At 38.3% G+C, this 26,902-nt stretch overlaps 2 protein-coding genes across 6 annotated transcripts in view; both read left to right on the plus strand.

Moving 5' to 3' along the window:
• The window catches only part of LOC143230090 (choline transporter-like protein 1), a 43,997-nt gene extending 26,253 nt beyond the window's left edge, over nucleotides 1-17,744 (plus strand). The window contains exons 3-10 of one of the 5 annotated variants that reach the window (XM_076463126.1): nucleotides 913-1,026; nucleotides 11,062-11,203; nucleotides 11,500-11,571; nucleotides 13,140-13,227; nucleotides 13,569-13,632; nucleotides 14,039-14,312; nucleotides 17,428-17,536; nucleotides 17,619-17,744. In XM_076463126.1, coding sequence (XP_076319241.1) covers nucleotides 913-1,026; nucleotides 11,062-11,203; nucleotides 11,500-11,571; nucleotides 13,140-13,153 — 342 coding nt within the window. In that variant the 3' untranslated portion in view covers nucleotides 13,154-13,227; nucleotides 13,569-13,632; nucleotides 14,039-14,312; nucleotides 17,428-17,536; nucleotides 17,619-17,744. Of the gene's footprint in view, nucleotides 1-912; nucleotides 1,027-11,061; nucleotides 11,204-11,499; nucleotides 11,580-13,139; nucleotides 13,228-13,568; nucleotides 13,633-14,038; nucleotides 14,313-17,427; nucleotides 17,537-17,618 lie in introns of all 5 variants that reach the window. The other 4 variants (XM_076463127.1, XM_076463128.1, XM_076463125.1 and 1 more) reach the window with 4 other exon arrangements.
• A 2,591-nt stretch (nucleotides 17,745-20,335) lies between these two features.
• The window catches only part of LOC143230088 (choline transporter-like protein 1), a 31,673-nt gene continuing 25,106 nt past the window's right edge, over nucleotides 20,336-26,902 (plus strand). Inside the window, exons 1-5 of the mRNA XM_076463124.1 lie at nucleotides 20,336-20,377; nucleotides 22,026-22,097; nucleotides 22,379-22,507; nucleotides 24,750-24,856; nucleotides 26,230-26,370. Coding sequence (XP_076319239.1) covers nucleotides 20,357-20,377; nucleotides 22,026-22,097; nucleotides 22,379-22,507; nucleotides 24,750-24,856; nucleotides 26,230-26,370 — 470 coding nt within the window. The 5' untranslated portion in view covers nucleotides 20,336-20,356. The remainder of the gene's footprint in view (nucleotides 20,378-22,025; nucleotides 22,098-22,378; nucleotides 22,508-24,749; nucleotides 24,857-26,229; nucleotides 26,371-26,902) is intronic.

The following is a 26,902-nucleotide window of genomic DNA, read 5'->3' on the forward strand; positions in this document are numbered from 1 at the left end:
GTAAAGCTGCTATTATCATATCAGATGTAAATTTATGATGACGTGTGTTGTACTCTCGTGTCTTATTTAGTAAATAAATATCCTGCTAGAAATTTCAATAATAATAATAAGAGTCACGAGATATAGTTATTGTTGTTTTGTTTTTTACTCGATAATGACATCGAAAGTTATTGTTTGAATATTGTTGTATTATGTTCTGGAATAATTTATTAATATTGGTGTGAAGTCTTGGCCACACGTTTATTTATTAATTGTGTTGAAGTTATTTGTCGCTGTTGTTCTTTTACATAATGTGTGGTTTTGTTGTTGACTCCTGATTGTGGTGTCGTTTGTATTGTAGACCGTTACAAACTAAGTAAAAAAGAGTTTTTATCTTTAGGTCAATAGAATGGCGTTATTGTACAAACCAAAGTACACAAAGATTATTTTGTTAATTAACTCTTGTATGAAATAGCAGCACTCTTTTTCAAACACATTACTTCATATAACATCGGGTTCGAATCCCCGTCACACCAAACATGCTCGCTCTTTCAGTGGGCTTTATAATGTGACGGTCAATCCCACTATTCATTCGTAAAAGAGTAGCCCAAGAGTTGGCGGTGGCTGGTGATTACTAGCTGCCTTCCCTCTAGCCTTACACTACTAAATTAGGGACGGCTAGCGCAGATAGCCCTCGTGTAGCTTTGCGTGAAATTCAAACCAAACCAAAGAAACAAACAAACCAATCGTATAACGTAATTAGCTGTACTTTTTCTATAAATAGAAGTTTACAATTACTTTCTACAAAATTAAATCGAAACTTATCTTCTAGTGTGACACCATTCATAACAATTTGTAAGAATGAGATTAGACTTAATCACTAATAAATTAATGGAAATATAACTTTAGTAATTTTTAATCGAATGTTTACAGGTGAATGGCAGAATATTACCTTTAGACTTGGAAAACTTTGATGGACCAATCAGGGACCGACAATGTCGTGACGTAGCATTTCTTCTGTTATTTGCTGCATTCTGCGGCTTTCTGGTAAGTGATTGACTGATTATTTGAGTGGACTATCTGTGCTCTGCCCACCGTGGGTGTCAATTTCCGGTTTTTAGTAATGTAAGTCCGCAAAAATTCTGTTGTGTCACGAGGGGACTTTTGGTAAGTGTTTGTTATTATTTGTGCTTTTATAGTTATAATTTTAAAACTATAAACTTTGTAATTATCTTTTCAAAGTTGTTGTCAGTTAGTTCATAAGAAAATAGCCAGCTTATAATCTTCAGCAAATGTGTGCGTGACTCTCTTGAGATAGCCAATTATCTCGTCATCTAATTAGTGACGCATAGGTCGATTAACAAGAGTCCCACTATCCGTATTTACTATCTAGTGAAACTACAGCGTCCCACTATCCGTATTTACTATCTAGTGAAACTACAGCGTCCCACTATCCGTATTTACTATCTAGTGAAACTACAGCGTCCTACTAACCGTATTTACTATCTAGTGAAACTACAGCGTCCCACAATCCGCATTTACTATCTAGTGAAACTACAGCGTCCCACTATCCGTATTTACTATCTAGTGAAACTACAGCGTCCTACTATCCGTATTTACTATCTAGTGAAACTACAGCGTCCCACAATCCGTATTTACTATCTAGTGAAACTACAGCGTCCCAATATCCGTATTTACTATCTAGTGAAACTACAGCGTCCCACTATTCGTATTTACTAGCTAGTGAAACTACAGCGTCCCACTATTCGTATTTACTAGCTAGTGAAACTACAGCGTCCCACTATCCGTATTTACTATCTAGTGAAACTACAGCCAAGGAATCGGGCTTGGGGAAATCAGCTAGTAAAATCACAGAAATTCTACTAAAAATTTATATGTAAAAACAGCTGGTTTAGGTGGAGAAAATTTTTATGTAGAGGAGCGAATAACGTTTCGACCTTCTTCGGTCATCGTCGAAACGTTGTTCGCTCCTCTACATAAAAATTTTCTCAACCCGAACCAGAGTTTTTACATATAAATTTTTCTCTACAAGTGGGTTTTCTCGTCATCACTAATTATTTCATCTACTAAAAATTATTTTTAGTTAAAAATAAGGTCAACTAAGAACTTGGTGCTACGTTATGCTGATGTACGCCTTAAACCGCATATAAAAGCACGACAGCCACAGTAAACCATCACTTTATTGCTGTCGTGTTTAATTAGTGCGTCTGCAGCATTGGGGTCACGTATGTTAACTTGACGAGTGTCGTTATTCTGTTAGTGTTGATCAGTAGTCATCGGTGCCAGTCTCTAACCGTGTGCAGTCATTATTCATCTGTGTATTTTGGTCAAGTGTCGCGACTTTTTATGTGTGTGTGCCTCGACTGAAGGTCGGTATGACTACGGCCATCCGACCACTATCTGTTCGGTCGCGGTCTATCCGCTTTGTGGTGCCCATAACGTCATCAAGAACGTGTTGTCGGCGTAAGGGAAGATTGAACATGAGGCGTACCAGACGCGCCCGAGTGTGTGTACCGGGAAACGGCGTGTATGTCTGGACATGAAGAAGCCGGTCCCAGACTTTCTTTCCATCAACGGCTTCCGGGTTGTGTAACTACCCGGGCATGCGGCGGCTGTGTTGCTGCTGTGACCTCGAAGGCCAGATTTTAGTGACTGCGAGACACCGCGGTGCGGGATATGTCTGTAACATAAAGTGTGTCATGTGTAATGGTGGCCACACGTACTCGCGTTGCCCGAGGCGTGTGGCGACGTATGCCGCGGTGGCTGCAGGGCCGCCGCGCGAAAAAAGGAAGGGTAAAGGGTAGGAGCTTCTACTGTCCCGCCCCCGACTTCGCTAGCCGCCGAGGGTGGGGTCTCTGAGGTGGTGCCTGCCCCGGCAGCTACCAAGTCTCGGGAGGGAGGGTCTCAGTCCCCTGAGGAGAGCCGGGTCTGTTCCGCCCAAGTTGAGAAGGCTTCGACCCCTGTGGGGGTGGGAGCGCTCCTGAAGCCGTTTGGATGAAGGGGCCTTTCCAGAGGCTCAGGCCCATCCTGCTGGCCCCAGTTTGGATGGGGCCTGTGAGGGGGCTCAGGACACCCCAGGTGACATTGGGACATCTCCGTCTATGCAGAAGCTCAGGCGTCTGTGTCTGGTGTTGAGGAGTTTGGGGGCTGTGTTGGCGCCCCATTAAATGTTGGGGTGAGATCCTCTGAGGAGGGTCCAACCTCCTCTGTTCAGGATGGGTCGGCCAGGGGAGATGGTGCCTTTGGGGTGGCCCAGGCTTCCTCTGCTGGTGGGAATATGGCAGGGGGTTCTGAGGGACCCCCTGCCCAGGCCTCAGGTGAATTAGGTATTCTGGCCCCCTTCCACAACACCAGTTTAGCTTCCACCCCAACGCTGGACGAGCTGCCATCATCTGGCTCGTTCAACTGTCTGGTTGACTTCTCCAATCTTCCCAGTCTCTCGGGCTCCCCTCGGTGTGGATTCCTGTATGTGGTAAGAATACCTCACAGAGAAGGTTCTGTTCTTTGAGTTTACCTTCTCTGGGATCTAAACATCCACTCACGTGTTTGCCGTGCGTGGCGACCCGTGAAGGGGAGGAAAGGATCCTGGTGGTTGAGGGGTCTAACCCTGACACACCACTTTGGCCTTGAATTCCTGTAGACGGGCGGCCTTTGGGTGGCCCCCCCCTGGGTCAATCGGCTGGTCCACTTGGGCTAGAGTCAACCAAGTACCAGTATTGGAAGTTTTCAACGGGTGTTGTGGACATTGTGTCTGATGCTGGTGTTTGGGTATAGTGCTCACGAAACCCTGGCATTGCTGCAATGTCCTTGCATGACATTGTAATGCGTCCCCTCATAGGGCTCCATGGTGGGTGGGGTGAGTGGGTACCGAAATATTCCTTTTTCCCTATGGATCTTCCAAAAATTTTAAATAAAATATTGAAAAAATAGTTAATAGGTAAAAAACCACGTCTAGAAGACTCTGAGCAGCAATCTTCAACATCTGTAACACATGTGCCCCATTTTCTTATATTACATTCTCTTTCAGAAAAATCGTTAGGGCAAATGTCCCCTTTTTTATTCAGAAGGGACTAAAGGGACTTGCTGGCTCTCCAAAGTCAATAAAGAAGCTTCTATCTGGTGACATATTGATTGAAACATCCACATCCCAACACAGTGAACCTCTTGAATTCAAAGTCAATTGGGGATGTACCTATTGAGGTTACCCCTCATGCTACATTGAATTCATCACGAGGAGGTATTGTTGAGAGGGATTTGAAGAACGTCCCCGAGTCAGAGATTCGCGCTGGTCTCTCCACTCAAGGAGTTTCTGCAGTGAGGCGCATCTCCACTCGCAAAGATGGAGCTACACTGCCGACAAATATCCTCGTTTTGACATTTACATCACCATGTGCACCTGCCATCTTCAAGACGGGTTATCTAATTTGCAAGGTACGGCCATACATTCTAAACCCTTTTCGATGTTTCCAACGTCAGAGGTTCGGCCACTCAAAGAAGTCCTGTCGTGGTCCCCTGACATGTGCTCGTTGTGGTGGCAAGGACCACGATGCTATGAGTGTCACGCGGACCCACATTGTGTCAACTGCAATGGTTCCCACCCTTCCTACTTTCGTTCTTGCCCAAAATGGTTGGAGGAAAAAGAGGTGCAGCATTTGAAAACGACTCATAACATTACTTATCCTGAGGCTCGGAAATTGCTGTCCGCCACTCCATCTCGGACATATGCTGCTGCACTTCATTCCACAACTACAGTGGAAGTGCAGACAACTCTCTCTGTACTTCCAAGAGAATCATTTTCAAAACAGATGAAAAGCCTTTTGACCTCCATGGTTAAAAAGGTTGATGAATCGACTTCTACACCCATTTCTGTTCCTCCCATACAGTCCAACAAATCTCAAGATTCACATCCTTCAGTTTCAAATACAGGCATTTCTTCTGATACATCTTTTTCTCCAACCCCACGATGCAGAACAATCATTCGTTCGCGTCCTCAGTTACTGGAATCCTCTTCCAACAACAAAGACCTGCCCAATCGACCCAGGACAGGATCCTTGGAGGTCGATAGACCTCCTCCGAATAAGGACAGTAAGGAAAAAAGACGTGGTCGTAAACAGAAGGGTTCTCCAGCCACTTCGCCTACCCGTCATTAAAAATGGCCACCTTGATACAATGGAACTGTCGAGGTTTATGTTCTAATCTGGATGATATCAAAACACTGATTGCTTCCTACCATCCTGTATGTCTTTCCTTACAAGAAACATTTCTCAAACCTGCTGATACAGTCACCATTCGGCAATTTTCTCTGTACAGAAATGACAGGCTGTGTGATAGACGAGTACATGGAGGGATGGCACTATTGGTTGATCAGCATGTGCCCACCCTGTCTTTGTCACTCAACACACCCTTGGAGGCCGTAGCCATCCGTGTTTCCTTGGGTCATACCATCACTGTTTGTTCTCTCTACCTGTCGCCTGGAGATACATATGATCAATCATACCTTTATGCTTTCGTTTAACAGTTGCTGTCTCCATTTCTAATCCTGGGGGACTTTAATGGACATCATCCCCTCTGGGGAAGTGCTGATATTGATAGAAGGGGTCGTACTGTAGAGCGTATGCTCTCTGATCACAACCTTTCTCTTTTCAATACTGATTCTTCCACTTATTTTCATGCATCTAGTCAGTCCTTTACCGCTATTGATCTCTCGGTTTGCTTTCCTTCATTATTCAATCAACTCTCAGGGCTGAAAGACGTGAATAAGGGAGAGCAGGGGCTCTGCAGCCCCGTGTCTCTTCCAGACTTCGGTCTGGATGTTCCTGTTGTGCAGTAGGGGTGGTCGGATGCCAGCAACTACAGCTACGAAGCAGGGGTGGGGTCTGGTGGCCTCATGAGGCCGCTCGCCCCCACCTCAGTCTGTCCAGTCAAAGCAGCAGCATCACCGATTTCCCCCCTTTGATTGGTTGATTAGGTTTTCCTGCATCACTTTAAACATCCAGATGATGCGTGACATTGCTAAGCAATTCTACGCATTTTCTCTCTTCAACTGCTTTGCAGTTGACGCTATTTTTTGTAGATGACCCATTTTGCCTCTTGGAGGGACCACTTTTCGTTTTCTATCCTGTCCATGCCTTCTGGTCGTTTGACAGGACACGTGAGCGGGTTGTTAGCATTGATGTTGTCGCTGGGGGTCGTAAGGTTCGCCTTGTCGATGTCGATGAGCCTGTCTGGTCTGGAGAGGTGAAGCCCTTCTTTTCGGGCTTGGACAGGTTTTTGATTACACAGGCCAATATCGACCTCGGTGGCGACTTCAACTGCATCTTGGATCCTCATCTTGACAAGATTGGGGCGATCCTCTTTTTGTTGATTAGTGAACATGGTCTCTGTGTGCGGTGCTGTCAGATTTCAACTTTTCTGATGTCTGGTGTGCGCTGTATGGGTCTGCTTTTGTGGCCACTTGGACTGGTCGTGGCGTTTCTTGTCGCCTTGGCAGGTTCTATGTAACACCTGGCCTTTGGCAGAGCCTCAGCATGGCTGCTGTTCACTGGGTCGGGGATGTCTCGTTTTATGTGTCTGACCATCGGGCACGTCCTTCCACATTTCGGGATTTTGTCCCCGTTTTTCGGGGCCCCGGTGTGTGGAGGCTCAACGTCTCCCTCCTTGCCAAGGATGAGGTTGGAGACGATTTGCTTGTCCTTGTCCGGGAGCTCTGTTCTGTCAAGTCTGTCACCGGGTCTTGATGGGCGAGTCTCAAAGAGGCCAGTGCCTCCTTGCTACAGCAAGCTGGCATGTGGCATTCGCCGGCCTGCTGCCTGGCCTTGCAGGGCAAGCAGGACATCTTGGTTGCCTTGCTATGTGGCAGGCCGATGGATCGCTGGGTTCTCTCAGACATTGAGAACCTATGCAGGGAAATAGATTTGGATTATTCCAAACTATTCCATGTGGCGAGGATCTTTGGTCTGGTGGAATCTCTCGATCCCAGAACCGTTACTCGAGTTCAAGGCACGGGAGATGACTAAAACCAGACACAGCTCCAGTTTGGTGTTGGAGAATGGTCATTCGTCATCTGACATCTTTGACATTCTAGACGCGTGTCTCGGCTATTGCTGCCATTTATTCTCGGTTTCACCCGTGGACGATGGTTTGTTAGACGACATTACTCGGTTTTTGCCCTTCCTTGACCCTTCCTGTCATGAACAGCTGGTGAAACCTATCATCTCAGTTGGATATTGGTCGGCCATTCAGTCCATGCCACTCAGTAAGTATTCTGAGCTGGATGGGCTGCCAGAATTCTACCACTACGTGTGGCATGTTGTTGGACCCTCTTTCGTCAGACTTTTTAACAGCTGTCTGGCCACGGGGTCTATGCCGCCGGGAACGCTGGATGGCCTTATTACTCTTATCTGTAAGAGTCAGTCTGAAGGACTTTCCTTGTGGCATTCCATATCTCTCCTGAACGTGGATTAAAAAATTATTTCTAAAGTCCTGTGTGCCTGTTTCGGTCTGGTTATGCTCAGACGTGTGGCATACAGAGCAGAAGCATACAACAAAATCTGGTGTTTTTCAGGGACCTGTTCCATTACATCACGAATTGAGATATCCCTGCAATCTTTGTGTCCCTCGACCAGAGCAAAGCTTTTGATAGAGCTCACTATAGTTTTTTGTGGTTCTTACTGTTTTTGTCTGGTACGTGCAAACCTTGTACGCGACTGCTTCCAGCAGGCTCTTGTTTAACAGATACCTGATGTCTCCCTTTCCCAGCTTACAGGGAGTCCATCAGGGTTGTCCATTGTCGCCTTCACTCTGTGCATTAGTGATCAAGTGCCTGCTCTCTTATCTGTAACACTCGGTCTCAGTACATGGCCTTCAGTTGCCGGGTGGTTAGGAATGCCATATGTTTCTCATGCAGACGATGTGAACCTGGTCCTGGCGAAATCAACATCGTTAGATTCGGTGCTGGCCATTGTCCACTATTACTTTCAGGCCAGCGCTGCCCTGCTCAACTATGCCAAGTCTCTGGCTTGGTGTTTGTGCGAATGGGCCTCGGCTGCCGACTACCCGTTTGGACTGGACTGGACCTCCTCCCCCAGTCACTTGCTTTGAGGTTCGTTTTCTCGCGCGCCCCGAGGTTGCCTGGGGGGGGGGGTGCAGCATGTCGGTTCGGCAGTGCATGATTACCGCTACTGCCGTGCTGAATTATTTGGCAGGGCAGAGGTGGTATGTAGGAGGATACTCCCCTTGGTCTGATACCTATGGGCTGTCTCTTTTCTGTATGACTGTGCTGCACAGGCTATCGAGTGCCGTGTCTTTGTCTTCTTGTGGGTTGACAAGTTTAAGTCTGTGTCTTGGCTTTTTTTTTACCCTGCCGCCTCATAGGGGAGGTCTGGACATACCATGTGTCCAAACCCGGTGTCTTTCTTTCCTTCTCTCTACCACCTTTCACTTCTTTCCTCGGAGGGTCATCCTGTTGCCACCTCATTAGATTTTTGGTTAACACGGGGTGCAGGCTATTTCATGTTCCATTGAGCCTGCAAGCACCGATGTGTTTTGACCCTCCTTCCCGGTATATGGATGTTGCTGTGGTGATACGGCGATGTCGTGCCGTGTCAGCCGATGTTCCGACGGACTCCTGTTCCTTCTATTGACTGCTGGTCCATAAATATACCCACAGGATAGAGCAACGCCACCCTGCTCTGCCGTGGGATATTATTTGGAGCCGCATTGCACTGCGTTGTGTTGATCGCTATCTCCAGGCTTTTAACTGACACATCGTGCATAACATCCTTCCAGTGAGGGAGCATACATACCTATAAAACTCTTGTGCAACTGAGTTGTGTCTCGTGTGCCACACTCAGGTGGATTCTAACATGCACAAGTTGGTCCTCTGTCTGACGTCGTTGAAGTTCTGGGAAAGGGTGGCCCGCCGCTCTCGGCTGGTCCCTGTTCACAGCCGCTTGGCCTTTTCATTCCAGTATGCACTCAGTCTTTTTAAGTACATCGTCTGGCTTGTACAAAATCAATTTGTTTTCGAGCAGGCGCCAGTGTGGTACTTCAAGATATTGGGTGAGGCCAGTTATAGGCTGTTACTCCACCTCGAGGCGGATTTTCGCCAGGCTGAGTTCCAAGGACTTTTCCATCGGTGGCGGGCGGACGTCATTCCTCTCTGTGCGCTGGTGGGAGGTTAAGCCGAGCTTGGGTTCTGAGCCACCCATCTCCATTCTCGCTTCTTGTCTCTTCTTTATTATTTTTATTTTAACTGTATACAATTTATTTTTGCTTTGTATACATCTAATAATTTTTTGCCTTGTATATATTTATTTATGCACTTTATATATGTGTAAATTTCTTTTTCATAATTCATACTGCATTCCTTTTTTTTTGTCACAGTTCATTTTTGTTGTAAATAAATTCAAAATTGCTAACTTCAAGACCTAAGTTTTATCTTACTTACCCCCAAATGGTAGTACTTTATTTTTATTATTTATTTTAGTTTTCATCTTTTTGTGTTTTCTTTTTCTTATCTTAACTTGGGTGAACAGTCACCTTCCCACAACTGTCTGCAGGCGGTAAAGGGTGATAGAGATGTGGGATGTTGTGGAATTGAGCACCCACATCTCGCTTTCCTAATTTTTAATTTTCTTATGTGAGACTAGCGAATTGTAGGTTAAAACTGATAGACGGTGTATCCCCACCACAATGTGGATCCTACTTCTCAGTCACCTACAAAACGCAGGATACATTTTATAATCCCACGTTGTAGCTTGTACCCTAGGATCCTTTATGAAAATATGCAGCGTATTTTGTTTCGTGTTAATGTGTTTTTGTTTATGGCATAAGAATTTATGGTTATAATGTGTATGTATGTATGTATATATATATAATGTGGATCCTACTTCTCAGTCACCTACAAAACGCAGGATACATTTTATAATCCCACGTTGTAGCTTGTACCCGAGTTCGTTGGTAAAAATGGTAGCCCAAGAGTTAACAGTAGGTAGTGACGACTAAATACCTTCCCTCTCGTCTTAGCATAGACAGCCCAATTGTTTTGCGCCATTAAACGCCAAACCAACGAACCTTCTCGTCTTACACTGCGACATTAAGGGAAGGCTAAAGCAGATGGCTCTCGTGTAGCTTTGCACGAAAATTCTAAACGAACAAACAAACAATAAAAACTGACTAAATTGCCCTGATGGTATATTTCACAACACTTTTCAGAGAAAGCATTTCATTTTCAACAAAAAGTATCTCATTACTATGAAGATCACGCTATAGTTGTCAACAATAAGTACCTTATCACTCTGGTATTACTTTAACATTTCTTTAGGGGCCTAAAATGGTTTTCTCGAAGTATCGTATTTGTTAAGATGTTTAAAACGGCGTTGCTATTAATTTCGTACTTGTCAAGACAGATGAAATAGCTCTACGGTAATTCGAAATTAATAAAGTTTCTGGTATTAATGTCACACTTGTTTAAAGTAATCAACGATAATTTTGTAACTTTTTGTTGTTAATTTAAAGATGACAAAGGTGTTGCATATTTCTTTTAAGTTTGGGTTCTGCCAATTAGTTTTTATTAATGTTTGCTAATAGGCTTAACTTCACAGTAGACGCTAATATATTAATCGCACTAATTTCTCTTTTACATGTAGCATTTGCTTGTGTCTAGTGGCGAATCAAACTCGCTAACTCCATAATTATTTGTTTACCGTAACTAAATCAATCGATATATAGGCCAACTGTAGTGCAATTCGTTTCCTATGTGGTTAAAATTAACTCCAACGAAAGTTTTTTGTTTAGTCATTAAGGCCATTCTGTGACGTCAAACCTTCTCTTGATAAAGTATAACACTAACAAACGTCTAATTCGAAAAAATAAAGTTGTCAAACTGTATGCCAGTTTTAATTACATCTTGACATGCAGTAAAATGCTCCTAGACACATGAAACCACATCAGATATATTGTAAGTACTTTAAGTGTAATATTCACGCTAATAACATGCTTTCATTTATAATGGCAGAAAACTACCGGGTAAGAACGTCTTTGATCAAACCTTTATTTCAGGCTTATGTCCTGGTTATTGCGGGAGGCAAGGGGGAGCCAGGACGTTTGCTTTACGGTTGTGACAGCTACGGTAACGTTTGTGGTATACAAAACAAAAAAATTCCTGACGCCCTCTTTCAGGAAAAAACAGAGAATCAACACCGTAAGTATATAAATAGTTCTAGGTTTTCGTCAGCAAAAACCAAGCCAAAATATATAACTGGGAAAGTTTACTTTACAAAAATAATTTATCAATAAACTCTTAAATGTGTGATATATACTGCTTTTCTTTTAATCAAAATGTATCAGTTTGTAGTTTAAAAAATGCAACAGTTGAAGTGTTAACAGTTGAAATTAACAACTAATTTACTAAGTTCGTGTAGTCAAAAAAAGTTTTATTGTACATAAAACTGCTACCACTGAAATACACTGAAGGATAGATTTGTTTTCATTTTTAAGGTATCTTTTGTACAAACCTTCTGGAGTTCCTCCAAGAGTTTGTGTTGAAAACTGTCCTGCAAAAGAGTACACGTGAGTAGGTTTGTAGAGAAAAGTTAACTGTGGCCTTGAGGTTAATAAGCGTACATCACAAAATTGTTTTATTAATTATCATGATATTGATTTGATCCAGTGTTTTTAGTTTTCTGTGTTCATTATTCGTAGCAGAATATCAATAAGTGTCCCAAATATCCATTATGAAGTTTACCAGCGTAAATTGACGGTCTGATAAGTCTTTTATGTTATGTCCGCATCCCGTCACCGAACATGCCATCTGTTGGAGGCCTTGTAATGTGATGGTCAGTCCTATTTTTAGTTAATAAAAATTAGCTCAAGACTACGCGATCGTTTGTTTTGTCTATCGCTTCTTAGTTTAGGAACGGCTAACGCAAAGAGCTCGGCCCGGCATGGCCAGGTGGTTAAGGCGCTCGACTCGTAATCTGAGGGTAGCGGGTTCGAGTCCCCGTCACACCAAACGTGCTCGCTCTTTCAGCCGAGGAGGTGTTATAATGTGACGGTCAAACCTACTATTCGTTGGCAAAAGAGTAGCTAAAGAGTTGGCGGTGGGTGGTGATAATTAGCTGCCTTCCCTCCAGTCTTACACTGCTAAATTAGGGACGGCTAGCACAGATAGCCCTCGAGTAGCTTTGTGCGAAATTCAAACGAAACAAATAAACAAAACAATACTGACAAAAACAACAGTTTTTTTTATGCCGTACTTGCCTTTTTTCTATGATAGTATCGTTTTTTATTAACTCCGTTATTTATAGAGAAGGAATAACTTATCCGTCGCCCAGTGTTCCGTTATAGCTGGTTCTTCATCTCTGTTACTGAAATGAAAACAAATCGATCGGGAAATGGAATCATGTTTCTCAAACCATGGACAACAAGGAACATTTATTCTTAAAGAAATCAATAGATTCCGCTTTTAAGTTTATGTCAAATATTGGTCTTCGCTGCTATCGATGGCAACGTATTCTATAAGTCAGTCTCTCTCTTAGAAAAAAAAAAATGCCCTGTGTTTTCCAAATCTGAATCATATGTTTTCTAGTTTCATCTTCGGAATATAGACAAAGAATATGGAGTTTCTTGGCCTCTCGATAATCTATTGAACATTTTGATTTTACCAGGAACAATAATTCAAGAGATCTTAATATATGTCTGTGGGAAATCTTCTATCCTTGTGTCTCTTTTCTGAACCTTTTTCTTTGAATGGATCAAACTGCACACTAACCGTGTACGCTGTAAGTGAGTTATGATGTACTGCGTTTCTCTAAAATGACATAATAGCAGTATTTGGTGTTCTCAAGCAAAGCCTTGAACCCAGGGATCTCTAAACTTCAAGTGGGGCCGTTTTCAATATTTACTAACTTTCCAGACTGAAAGCTCTAAAATCTGAGAGTCGATTCTCAGTGGTGGACAGACCACATGGAGTCTATTGTGTAGCTATATTATTAGTATGTATTTGTTCGATTTAGTATAAAAAGGTAGTGAAAATGTTTTGTAAATAAGAAACATGATTAAGTTTGACATTATGAATGTAAATTTTTATTTTTGTATAGAGTAGGACTGAATAACAGTTTTATTGATGTATCGTCTAGGTCCACTGTGCTGAGACATTGTGTTTTAATTCAACCCCACGTGACTTTGATACAACAGGCACTCAACATAACAAGAACGTTTTTTGAGGTATTTGAACCCCTACCAGTCTTTATCATGTGATTCTAATTCTCTTTTCATTTTCAGATATATTCCTCTTTCCATGTGTATTTATACGCATGTATAGAACTAGGCTGATTGTTATTAATAACATTCTACTTTAAAATATTTGTAAAATTTGCACTAATCAATGCATTTGTTCAGTATATCCATTTATTTTGTATTACATCACTTATTTAGTGTTGTATCACAACTGTCACATTTTTCTTTTAATTGTAGTCAATTTTTCAACAGTGAATGTTTATATGCTGAAACTTAAGTTCATTCTTAAGAATGTATTAAGTGTATTTTATCAAATTGTTTTTCAACAGGTGCTGAGTACAGATATCGCCCTCTGTTGGAGAGAAGTTGTATATATGTGTCTCATAGCCTTAGGTAATTATTATATAACGTTTTGGCACAACATAAGACCTATTAGTCCATCTCAGCTGTTCAGTCCTCTAAAATAATTTAAAAAAGAATCTTAAAGCCAGCCCTTATCATTCATATAGTTAAACTTTTTTCTTAAATGCATTTAAAATTATTGCTTTTACAACATTCGAAGGCAACCAATCCCAACTGTAAACCATGTTATTATAAAAATGAAACTCTTATCTGAAGACGATTCCCACAATGCCAAAAATGTATACTTGTCCCCTAGTCCTATTATGTTAACTCTTGTAATATGATTTTTAACACTATCAATTCCCTTCACAAACTTAAACTTTAATAAGATCCCCCTGACTCTTTCTCTTTTATTATTCTTCAAGAGAAAATTTCAGTAATTTTACCGTCCTCATAGACAATCCCTCCATCTTCAGCATCGTTACAGTGACGTGAGAAGCTATAGACAATCCCTCCATCTTCAGCATCATTACAGTGACGTGAGAAGCTATAGACAATCCCTCCATCTTCAGCATCATTACAGTAACGTGAGAAGCTATAGACAATCCCTCCATCTTCAGCATCATTACAGTGACGTGAGAAGCTATAGACAATCCCTCCATCTTCAGCATCATTACAGTGACGTGAGAAGCTATAGACAATCCCTCCATCTTCAGCATCATTACAGTAACGTGAGAAAACAAAGACTGAACACAATATTCCTAATGTGGTCTAAACAGTGGCCTGTATAATGAAGTTATAATCTCTTTAGACTTCTATTCAATATTTTTGTAGTTACAACCTAAAATTCTAATCGTCCTACCACTATCCTTTACCATCCCTCAAGGGTCCTACTTCCTATTTAACATTTTATTTATCATTAATATATTTAAAGAAATCCTTACTGTTAATTTGTACATTTCTAGTCAACCTTTACCATCCCTCAAGGGTCCTACTCCCTATTTAACATTTTATTTATCATTAATATATTTAAAGAAATCCTTACTGTTAATTTGTACATTTCTAGTCAACCTTTACCATCCCTCAAGGGTCGAACTTCCTATTTAACATTTTATTTATCATTAATATATTTAAAGAAATCCTTACTGTTAATTTGTACATTTCTAGTCAACCTTTACCATCCCTCAAGGGTCCTACTCCCTATTTAACATTGTTTTTATCATTAATATATTTAAAGAAATCCTTACTGTTAATTTGTACATTTCTAGTCAACCTTTACCATCCCTCAAGAGTCCCACTTCCTATTTAACATTTTATTTATCATTAGTATATTAAAGAAATCCTTACTGTTAATTTGTACATTTCTGGTCAACCTTTACAATCCCTCAAGGGTCCTACTTCCTATTTAACATTGTATTTATCATTAATATATTTAAAGAAATCCTTACTGTTAATTTGTACATTTCTAGTCAACCTTTACCATCCCTCAAGGATCCTACTTCCTATTTAACATTGTATTTATCATTAATATATTTAAAGAAATCCTTACTGTTAATTTGTACATTTCTAGTCAATCTTTACCATCCCTCAAGGGTCCTACTTCCTATTTAACATTTTAATTATCATTAATATATTTAAAGAAATTCTTACTGTTAATTTGTACATTTCTAGTCAACCTTTACCATCCCTCAAGGGTCTTACTCCCTATTTAAAATTTTATTTATCATTAATATATTTAAAGAAATCCTTACTGTTAATTTGTACATTTCTAGTCAACTTTTACCATCCCTCAAAGGTCCTACTCCCGATTTAACATTTTATTTATCATTAGTATATTTAAAGAAATCCTTTCTGTTAATTTGTACATTTCTAGTCAACCTTTACCATCCCTCAAGGGTCCTACTTCCTATTTAACATTTTAATTATCATTAATATATTTAAAGAAATTCTTACTGTTAATTTGTACATTTCTAGTCAACCTTTACCATCCCTCAAGGGTCTTACTCCCTATTTAAAATTTTATTTATCATTAATATATTTAAAGAAATCCTTACTGTTAATTTGTACATTTCTAGTCAACTTTTACCATCCCTCAAGGGTCCTACTCCCTATTTAACATTGTATTTATCATTAATATATTTAAAGAAATCCTTACTGTTAATTTGTACATTTCTAGTCAACCTTTACCATCCCTCAAGGGTCCTACTCCCTATTTAACATTGTATTTATCATTAATATATTTAAAGAAATCCTTACTGTTAATTTGTACATTTCTAGTCAACCTTTACCATCCCTCAAGGGTCCTACTCCCTATTTAACATTGTATTTATTATTAATATATTTAAAGAAATCCTTACTGTTAATTTGTACATTTCTAGTCAACCTTTACCATCCCTCAAGGGTCCTACTCCATATTTAACATTGTATTGATCATTAATATATTTAAAGAAATCCTTACTGTTAATTTGTACATTTCTAGTCAACCTTTACCATCCCTCTAGGGTCCTATTTCCTATTTAACATTTTATTTATCATTAATATATTTAAATAAATCCTTACTGTTAATTTGTACATTTCTAGTCAACCTTTCCTCATACATCATTTTTGATGTCCTAACTTACTGTTTTACTAACTTTATTCTGTATCTTCTAAATCTCCTGTCATACCAGTCAATTTAAATTTATAATACTTTTCTATAATTTTATCTGTTACGTTCTTTGTGAGCCAACCTGGGTTTTCACTTACACCTGTCATTTTCTTTGTATAAGGAATATGTTTACCTTGAATCTTTAAAATTTTTATCTTTAAAATTTCCACATCACATCATTGGCTCTAAATTACTCGGCTGTCTAATTCACAACAGATGTTTCATATCTCACCCATTCAGACCCTGCATTTTGTAAATTTGTAACCAAAATATCACTATTACTTATGTCCAAATGTAATAAAACATCGATGTAATAGAGAAATTATCACTTGTACCCTGATGTTCCCCAATTTCTACTCTATCAATAACTTATTGATAACAAGTTTGGGATATTAGGCAGTTTATCACCACAGCAGCGCCACCTGTCTAAAATTTTCCAAGACCTGAAAGTTTGGGATATTAGTCAGTTTATTACCACAGCAACGCCACCTGTGTAAAATTTATAACATGTAATTTTATTTAACAATATGCAGTTTTCATAAACTGACTTCTGGAATTGTATATCGTATGAAAAAGATATTTTAAATTTATGGAATTGACTTTATGCAGTGTGGTTTTGAAATATTTTTACTTTTTTCATTACAAAAAATGAGATCAGAACCTGCGAGAGCAAAACAAATCGCCCCGGCATGGCCAAGCGTGTTAAGGCGTGCGACTCGTAATCTGAGGGTCGCGGGTTCGCATCCCCGTCGCGCCAAACATGCTCACCCTTTCAGCCGTGGGGGCGTTATAATGTGACGGTCAATCCCACTATTCGTTGGTAAAAGAGTAGCCCAAGAGTTGGCGGTGGGTGGTGATGACTAGCTGCCTTCCCTCTTGTCTTACACTGCTAAATTAGGGACGAGGGACGGCTAGCACAGATAGCCCTAGAGTAGCTTTGTGCGAAATTCAAAAACAAACAAACAAACAAGCAAAACAAATTTGATTATATCAGTATAAAAGTAAATATTACATTGTCAATATTTTTTTTCTTAAAAGCGTAATATGTATGGAAATATAGGTCTTTTTTTACCGCAAAATAATTGTCAACAACAATAGCTCCTGTAGCTGTCTTTCACTGGTTTTTACTATAAATATCGTTGTTTTCTGGTTTCCGGTTCGAAGGCTAGCTGACGTTTAATCCTAATTCTGAATTTCAGGCCTAGCTTGCTTCGTCATCATCCTTCTCCGGTTCATCGTCGGATTTCTCATCTGGTTGGTACTTCTATCGTTGAGTGTCACGAGTGTTGTGGGTACAGGATATGTTTGGTAAGTAGTTTTATCACTGTGGGTTTCTCTACTTTAGACGACATCGTATGGTACATATCTTTTTCTTTTTCTTACATTGAAGGTACATGTGGCAGATCAAGAAGAAACTGTTAAAGGACCTATCAGCTGATGATCCCAGAAAGTCAAACAGGGAAAATGACGTCACCCACTGGTTGGTGGGAGCAATATTTTCAACAATTTTTACTGTAAGTAACATTCACATCAACAATGTTCATTGTAAGTAATATTCAACAATGTTCACTGTAAGTAACATTGAACGTCCTGCTATTAATATTTCTTATTCACATCAACAATGTTCACTGTAAGTAATATTCAACAATGTTCACTGTAAGTAACATTGAACGTCCTGCTATTAATATTTCTTATTCACATCAACAATGTTCACTGTAAGTAACATTCAACGTCCTGCTATTAATATTTCTTATTCACATCAACAATTTTCACTGTAAGTAACATTCAACGTCCTGCTATTAATATTTCTTATTCACATCAACAATGTTCACTGTAAGTAACATTCAACGTCCTGCTATTAATATTTCTTATTCACATCAACAATGTTCACTGTAAGTAACATTCAACGTCCTGCTATTAATATTTCTTATTCACATCAACAATGTTCACTGTAAGTAACATTCAACGTCCTACTATTAATATTTCTTATTCACATCAACAATTTTCACTGTAAGTAACATTCAACGTCTTACTATTAATATTTCTTATTCACATCAACAATGTTCACTGTAAGTAACATTCAACGTCCTGATATTAATATTTCTTATTCACATCAACAATGTTCACTGTAAGTAACATTCAACGTCCTGCTATTAATATTTCTTATTCACATCAACAATGTTTACTGTAAGTAACATTCAACGTCCTGATATTAATATTTCTTATTCACATCAACAATGTTCACTGTAAGTAACATTCAACGTCCTGCTATTAATATTTCTTATTCACATCAACAATGTTCACTGTAAGTAACATTCAACGTCCTGATATTAATATTTCTTATTCACATCAACAATTTTCACTGTAAGTAACATTCAACGTCCTGCTATTAATATTTCTTATTCACATCAACAATTTTCACTGTAAGTAACATTCAACGTTCTGCTATTAATATTTCTTATTCACATCAACAATGTTCACTGTAAGTAACATTCAACGTCCTGCTATTAATATTTCTTATTCACATCAACAATGTTCACTGTAAGTAACATTCAACGTCCTGCTATTAATATTTCTTATTCACATCAACAATTTTCACTGTAAGTAACATTCAACGTCCTGCTATTAATATTTCTTATTCACATCAACAATGTTCACTGTAAGTAACATTCAACGTCCTGCTATTAATATTTCTTATTCACATCAACAATTTTCACTGTAAGTAACATTCAACGTCCTGCTATTAATATTTCTTATTCACATCAACAATGTTCACTGTAAGTAACATTCAACGTCCTGATATTAATATTTCTTATTCACATCAACAATGTTCACTGTAAGTAACATTCAACGTCCTGATATTAATATTTCTTATTCACATCAACAATTTTCACTGTAAGTAACATTCAACGTCCTGCTATTAATATTTCTTATTCACATATTTATCGGCTATTATTATGAAGCGTTTACTTTTCTTATTTTACAACTGATGTTACTGAAAGATGTATCGCTCACTCTAGCGGTGAAGCCATGCACTTCCTCGTGCAACATCGCTTCTCGACTAGAGTCAGTTTAGCTTTCATATTTATTTATTCATTTTCGCCAAATCTTTTACTGGATTATCTACAATACTCGGCTCGTTATGGCTAGATGGTTAAGGCACTCGACTTATAATCCGAAGGTCGCAGGTTCGAATCCCTGTCACACCAAACATGCTCGCCCTTTCAGTCGTGGAGGCGTTATAATTACTATTTACTGGTAAAAGAGTAGCCCAAGAGTTGTCGGTGGGTGGTGATGACTATCTGTGTTCTCTCTACTCTTACACTGCTAAATTAGGGACGGCTAGCTTTGCTCGAATTTCAAAAATATATTCCCAATACAGTTGCGGAAGACCTTGCAGAATTATCCCAGTTACAAGTAGGAAGGTTGTAACGGATTATCTTGGTTGTCTTCAGAAAGTGTCGTACTAGACTATGCTGGCTATCACTGAAGAGTGAAGAATGGACTTTTTGAGGCGACAGTCGCTAGTACAAGAGAGAGAGAAGTCTAATTCCTTCCGTAGATAGGAAGATACTCGATGACTGTAGAACCAGAATCTGTTATACCAATGTATTTGTTGAAACTAACTGGGGCTGTGCCGAAATATGTTGATTAAAATGTGTTGTTAATTGTTTGTTTGATAATCAAACTATGTTGATTATCTGGTAAAAGTTTTATTGGTTTACCAGGAAGGATGAACTGTATTAGTTTCAACAGTACATTTCTGAGAAGTAACCAGTTTGGAGCCAGAACCAGCGAAAGCTAGGCTGAATTTACTTGGTTATCCAGTTTAAGATAGAGAGGGTTGGTGTGAGTTATTCTGGTTACAAGCAAATTAGGTTGTACTAAATAAACTCTACTTGTCGTCCAAAGATGAGTGGATGCAGGAACAACCATATTTGTATATTTTTTATTTTCTCGGGTTGTGTAACAGTAGTGCATGTTGTGTTATATTCCTACCATTGGTTGTAAAATAAACGACATATATTATAAGGGATGTGTTATTTATATATTGTTATAATTTACACCACGTGTGATATAAAATTTTAATTTATCTTACAGTTTCTGTTTCTTCTTATCATTATTGTTATGAGGAAAAGGATTGAACTGGTGAGTAGATAACTCTTTTCATGTGTTCTTGGAATGGTTAAGGACATTATAATTAGTTGTTATTCAAGTACTGTGATGGAATAGTTTCTACTATGTTTGACTCGTCAGTTTAACAAAACAGCCAAGGAAACCTTAAAAAATAGTCCTAACGAACTCGTTATGTGTTGGCTCATATTATCTAGTGGGAAACACTTGAAATAAACTCGACACTTTGTAGGCCACATTTGAAAGACTATGACTGTATATAGTCGAATAACATTGATCTGTCTTTGTTTTCTGTGTCCTGGAAAACATTTAATTGTTTCTGTATTTCTATTCAGTACATCGAAGTTTAACAGTATGTATACTCGCACTACCTGTTGGTAAACAAGAGAAGCTTTTCAACTAATTTACTCTCACTCCCTTTAGAGGCCTTTTTGTGTGATTGGCGTTATCGCAGAAACTCTCTTAAGGCCCGTGAAATGGGTGTTACGGAGGCACTTTAAAGCTCCTCAACTCAGTCTTGATGGTCGCTGTTCACTCACTCGTCTGTTGTTTGTTTACAGAAGACAATCTTACAGATAGCTTATATGATCCAATTGGCTGTTACGACTCACAGATAGCTTGTATGATTAAATTGGCTGTTACGACTCCAGTAAATTAATTTTAATTGACCTAAATTAGCAATGTTACACGAACAGCAATATTTTCGAACCATATTGTGCTATTATATAGAAATCTAACATTTGTAACTAGGAATTTATTAAATATGTTCTATTTTATATTACTGAATTAGTTATTAATTATTAGCATGTTGTTTGCCACCAAATAGTGTTAAGAAATTTGAGAGTGACCTAAATGACATTGAGCTACTCGATTTTCTGCATCAAGGGCTGTCATAATGATAAGATATCGTCATAATTCATTCCTCGTTACAATGACAAAGATGTCTCAGTTTAGTCATAGAAACTCAGTTTTTTGTTAACATTTGGAAAATGGGATCTTGGTGAACAAATTTGACTCTGTTCTTCAAAAGAAACCTCAGAGACACAGTAACAAAAATTCGATGTGAGCTTTTTTATAAATGGAGTAATAAAATATGACAAATGAAAGGCCAGTAAGATATATGCATGTATGTCGTTAAATTCATAACGAATTTGAATTCAAAAACACAAACGGTTAACATTTTTTAAATAACCAATATGACTTAGAAGGAGTAAAACATAATAAATGAACTTTGAAGCTTGTGGTTGCTAAACAATATTGCTTGGTTTATCTGGTTGCTTACAATGTGTATAAATTACAGAATTGTAGTTTATGTGTATAGTTTATGTATATTTGTGTGTGTGTTTATATTTGTACACAGAAAACTCAGTCATATCGCAATGTTATATCTGACGGATAATTAAAGAACGTCTAAAAAACGTAAATCTTCGTGTGAGCTGTAAATATAACAATAAACTTAACACTGAAAATTCATTTTTATTTTTGTAATATCCATATTTCTTCTGTTAAGTTTCTGGTTAAGTATTATTTCTTATTGGTTTGTTGTCTTCATAAAACATTTGTTTGATACTGTTCACGTTGCGACTGTTCTTAAGCTCTGATTGTAACATGTGTTGCCTTTTTTTCATCTATTTAAAATTCTAATTCTCTAACCTCTCGATAGGTGTCAGCTCTGTTTAAAGAGGCGGGAAGAGCTGTTGCGGCGATGCCTCTACTACTGCTACAACCTCTCTTGGTACGTTACACGTAGGACTAATAAAACATAAATTTACAGTTGAACCAAGTAGAACACTGTTTTACGTATGTAACAAAGGTTTTCTGTTACTTTTTTGAATAAATTTCTTATATTTTTAATTACAATACTTATTGTGGGTTGTTTTCTGAAAAAACAACATTTAGTTACATAGTACAATATAAAATAGAATAGACGACAAAACATAACAGTTAGCTCCTTTTGAAATGAATCGCATCTATACTTTTAATAACATAATTGGTAACTTTTGTAATTTTCTACAGACTTTTATTACATTAGCTGCAATTATCGTGAGCTGGTTTGTCGGGTATCTTTACATTCATACTGCAGAGGACGCCACTGTCGATCCCGAAACAGATTATGTCACATTCCATCTGAGCACCTTCTTTCAAGTAAGTGTACGTAACGTTACAGGTTCATTACTTTTAGATTTGTCTGTTTGTTTTGGAATTTCGCACAAAGCTACTCGAGGGCTATCTGCGCTAGCCGCCCCTAATTTAGCAGTGTAAGACTAGAGGAAAGGCAGCTAGTCATCAACACCCACCGCCAACTCTTGGGATACTCTTTTACCAACGAATAGTGGGATTGACCGTCACATTATAACGCCCCACGGCTGGGAGGGCGAGCATGTTTGGCGCGACGCGGATGCGAACCCGTGACCCTCAGATTATGAGTCGCACGCTTGGCCACGCCGGGCCTATTACTTTTAGAACAAATCACAATGGTCATGCACACCAGAATTAGAACTATATACAGTCCTTATAAAGAATTGATTTATTGTAAACAGACTAGTACAGATTATTCATGTTGAGCACATGCTCACTGTAAGTAGGGCTTTTTACCATTGAAGCATGCACCGGTAGGGACCATTACGGTTCAAGCATACACCAGGTAAATACCCTTACCGTTCAAACAGACTAAACTGAATTTTCAAAGATATCCCTTATGGCACTAAGTTGACAAACTCTATCGATAACAGTAATGCAATATTTAATCCATTGTTTTATAGTGCTGATTTAATAGGCTATTAACAATAAATATAATCGATAGTTTGAAAGCTAATAAACAACTGGCTGATATATGCCATTGTATTATATTGTGTTTTAATATATATTAGATTTAATTTTTGTAGAGAAATGGATGAATGAAAAATATACTTAAACAGAAACAGCCACAGAGCAAACATTAGGACACAAGCTATAAGATGAATTATTGTGTGATGTACTCTGTTTTGTTATGTTACTGGTGCAAGTAAGATCCAAATTGTACTGAAGTACCTCCGTCTATTCGGTTTCGCCAGCACATCTTGAGAAAGAGATGAAAGTAGGGGTGTGGGTGCTCAAGCCAGCAACGTAGCACATCTTGAGAAAGACATGAAAGTAGGGTGTGGGTGCTCAAGGCAGCAACGTAGCACATCTTGAGAAAGACATGAAAGTAGGGTGTGGGTGCTCAAGGCAGCAACGTAGCACATCCTTGAGAAAGACATGAAAGTAGGGGTGTGGGTGCTCAAGGCAGCAACGTAGCACATCTTGAGAAAGACATGAAAGTAGGGGTGTGGGTGCTCAAGGCAGCAACGTAGCACATCTTGAGAAAGAGATGAAAGTAGGGGTGTGGGTGCTCAAGCCAGCAACGTAGCACATCTTGAGAAAGAGATGAAAGTAGGGGTGTGGGTGCTCAAGGCAGCAACGTAGCACATCTTGAGAAAGACATGAAAGTAGGGGTGTGGGTGCTCAAGGCAGCAACGTAGCACATCTTGAGAAAGAGGTGAAAGTAGGGGTGTGGGTGCTCAAGCCAGCAACGTCCCACATACTTATCACCTTGCACTACCTGCACCCAGTGAGAAGGTTTATAAAAATAGTAAGTGTAATGTAATGCCATAAGACGGTACCTGGAAAGTGGCAATTCAAAACCCAGTATGATGTTTGGACATAAACACAAACAACTTAGTGTATTACTATGGTAAGCCTAGCCTAAGTTATCAGTATAATTCCCTAAACATCAATAAAGAAGTGTTTACATTCGTTACAAAATCTCTAAGTGAGAACTTTGTACAACTATTGTTCGAACTTGATTGTCTTTTTCTTATTCTTTGTATATTTCCTAGAAGAACAGTCACCTTTCCACAACTGTCTGTAGTCAGTGAAGGGTGATACAAATATGGGGCGTTGTGAATTTTGAGCACTCACATTTCACTCTCATAACTTATTTTTCTTGTTAAATTTTTGTTTATTTTCTTTTAACATGCTGAACAAAACTAAAGCCAGTAAACGGTATATACACACCACCTATTCCACCAGTTCACAGTGTATCCATACAACAATATGAACCCTACTATATCCTTCATTATAACCAGAACCTTTGCGATCCGTTTAATTCATGTAGTGTCTTTAATGTAGTTTTGTGTTGTTTTATTAATATATACGGGTAGCATTTATTGACATTTAAGAAACAATTTACCAGTATCTGACAAAGTATCTGATATTTAGTATCTGACAAAGTATCTGATATTTAGTATCTGACAAAGTATCTGATATTTAGTATCTGACAAAGTATCTGATATTTAGTATCTGACAAAGTGTTGTATAAAAGTGTTCGTTTCAATCTGTAGACTTGCGCTCTTCTTTTCTTTTACAGCTGATGAAGTGGTATCATCTGTTTGCATTATTCTGGTTCACACAGTTCGTCATTTCTTGTCAACACGTGATTATAGCGGGTTCTGTAGCCATGTGGTTTTTTACCAGGTCTGTTTTCTTGGTTTCGACTTCAATTGAGTACCACTAAAGACAAGAATCTATAAATATGTTATTGTTTGACAACTTTTATTGATAAATGCAACTTCAGTTTATGTACGATTATCACGTTTATAAGTTTAATAAGTCGACATTGTTGTACAGATCAATGATTTAAACTTGTTGTTACAAAAACTTTACTTTCGAGTCAAAACTAATAGTTTCCTATCAGTATTCGAATATCTTTTTCTAGTTTTAAGAATAAATATGATGTTTAAAGTATAAAAATAATTTGACAGTTTACTTTAAAATAGATACATTTTAAATAATTTGACAGTTTACTTTAAAATACATACATTTTAAATAATTTGATAGTTTACTTTAAAATAGATACATTTTCATTTTGTTTTTGAGCGAAAGCTAAACGCTATTGAAACAGTTTATTTCTTCAAGAAGCGCCCTCTATTAAAGTGGATAATATTGAGAAAATTATTTCAACACGGCGCGTATTTTCATAAACAATATAACACAACTCATAAACAATTTAAGAACATTTTAAACGTGAGTTCTCTGACTTAGTCTTAAGCTCATGTGTTGCATAAAAGGTTATTCAACATCATTTACTCACTACAAAAAATACACCCTAAAATATATAAATAATTCTAGAAATTTCTGTTACTCATAGCATGCAATGAAACAGTTTTCTGTGACAAATAATTACTGTTTAACGTTTTCACTGGTGTTTTGTATTTCATTTCTAGGACCATAATTAGTGTATAAAGTTCTCACTGGTGTTCTGTATTTCATTTCTAGGAACATAATTAGTGTATAAAGTTCTCACTGGTGTTCTGTATTTCATTTATAGGAACATAATTAGTGTATAAAGTTCTCACTCGTGTTCTGTATTTCATTTATAGGAACATAATTAGTGTATAAGGTTCTCACTGGTGTTCTGTATTTCATTTATAGGAACATAATTAGTGTATAAAGTTCCCACTGGTGTTTTGTATTTCATTTCTAGGAACATAATTAGTGTATAAAGTTCTCACTGGTGTTCTGTATTTCATTTATAGGAACATAATTAGTGTATAAAGTTCCCACTGGTGTTTTGTATTTCATTTCTAGGAACATAATTAGTGTATAAAGTTCTCACTGGTGTTCTGTATTTCATTTTTAGAACCATAATTAGTGTATAAAGTTCTCACTGGTGTTCTGTATTTCATTTCTAGGAACATAATTAGTGTATAAAGTTCTCACTGGTGTTTTTTATTTCATTTCTTGGAACATAATTAGTGTATAAAGTTCTCACTGGTGTTCTGTATTTCATTTCTAGGAACATAATTAGTGTATAAAGTTCTTACTGGTGCTCTGTATTTTATTCCTAGGAACAAGAATAGACTGGGGACACCAATCGCTACAAGTTTCTACAACCTAGTGAGATATCATCTCGGTTCTGTTGCTCTCGGTTCCTTTCTTGTCGCTATTCTTAAACTTATTCGCGCCATTTTCAAAAAAATTGAACGACAGTAAGTACACGTATACCTACTATACGTATGTTTTAATTTACACAGTTATTTTATGTACTTAGTGGCATATGTAATGTAGCTTATAATGGAAGTACACAACATACAAATTAATAAGAAACAGGTACATCGCCATCATGTGGCCTACAACTGGTATAAAAATGGTGCTGTTTGACTGTTAGGTAATACTAATGGACCTACCATTGTTTAATGACAGGAGTATTAAAAATAAACTGAAGGAAACTTCACCAATACATTTATTGGAATGGTATTCACCACATCTGTCACGCTTATTTTACCTTGTAATGCTAGATTTTAGAATTATTGGCTCGAGTGATATAACCAGCTTTAATATCTTTGCTACACACTTCAAATCAACTAGGTGCTGAATTGGTTTTTCTCTATTGTGGAGATGGAGTGATATAGGCTCAGTAGTATGTCCGTCTATCTTAGTAACATTGCGACTCATGTATCATTAACTATCACTGTGAGTACACCCAACAAGCCCCAGCCAGACTGGAACACGATGTATGTA

Source organism: Tachypleus tridentatus, chromosome 10 (assembly GCF_004210375.1).
Source record: "Tachypleus tridentatus isolate NWPU-2018 chromosome 10, ASM421037v1, whole genome shotgun sequence".
Lineage (NCBI taxonomy): Eukaryota > Metazoa > Arthropoda > Merostomata > Xiphosura > Limulidae > Tachypleus > Tachypleus tridentatus.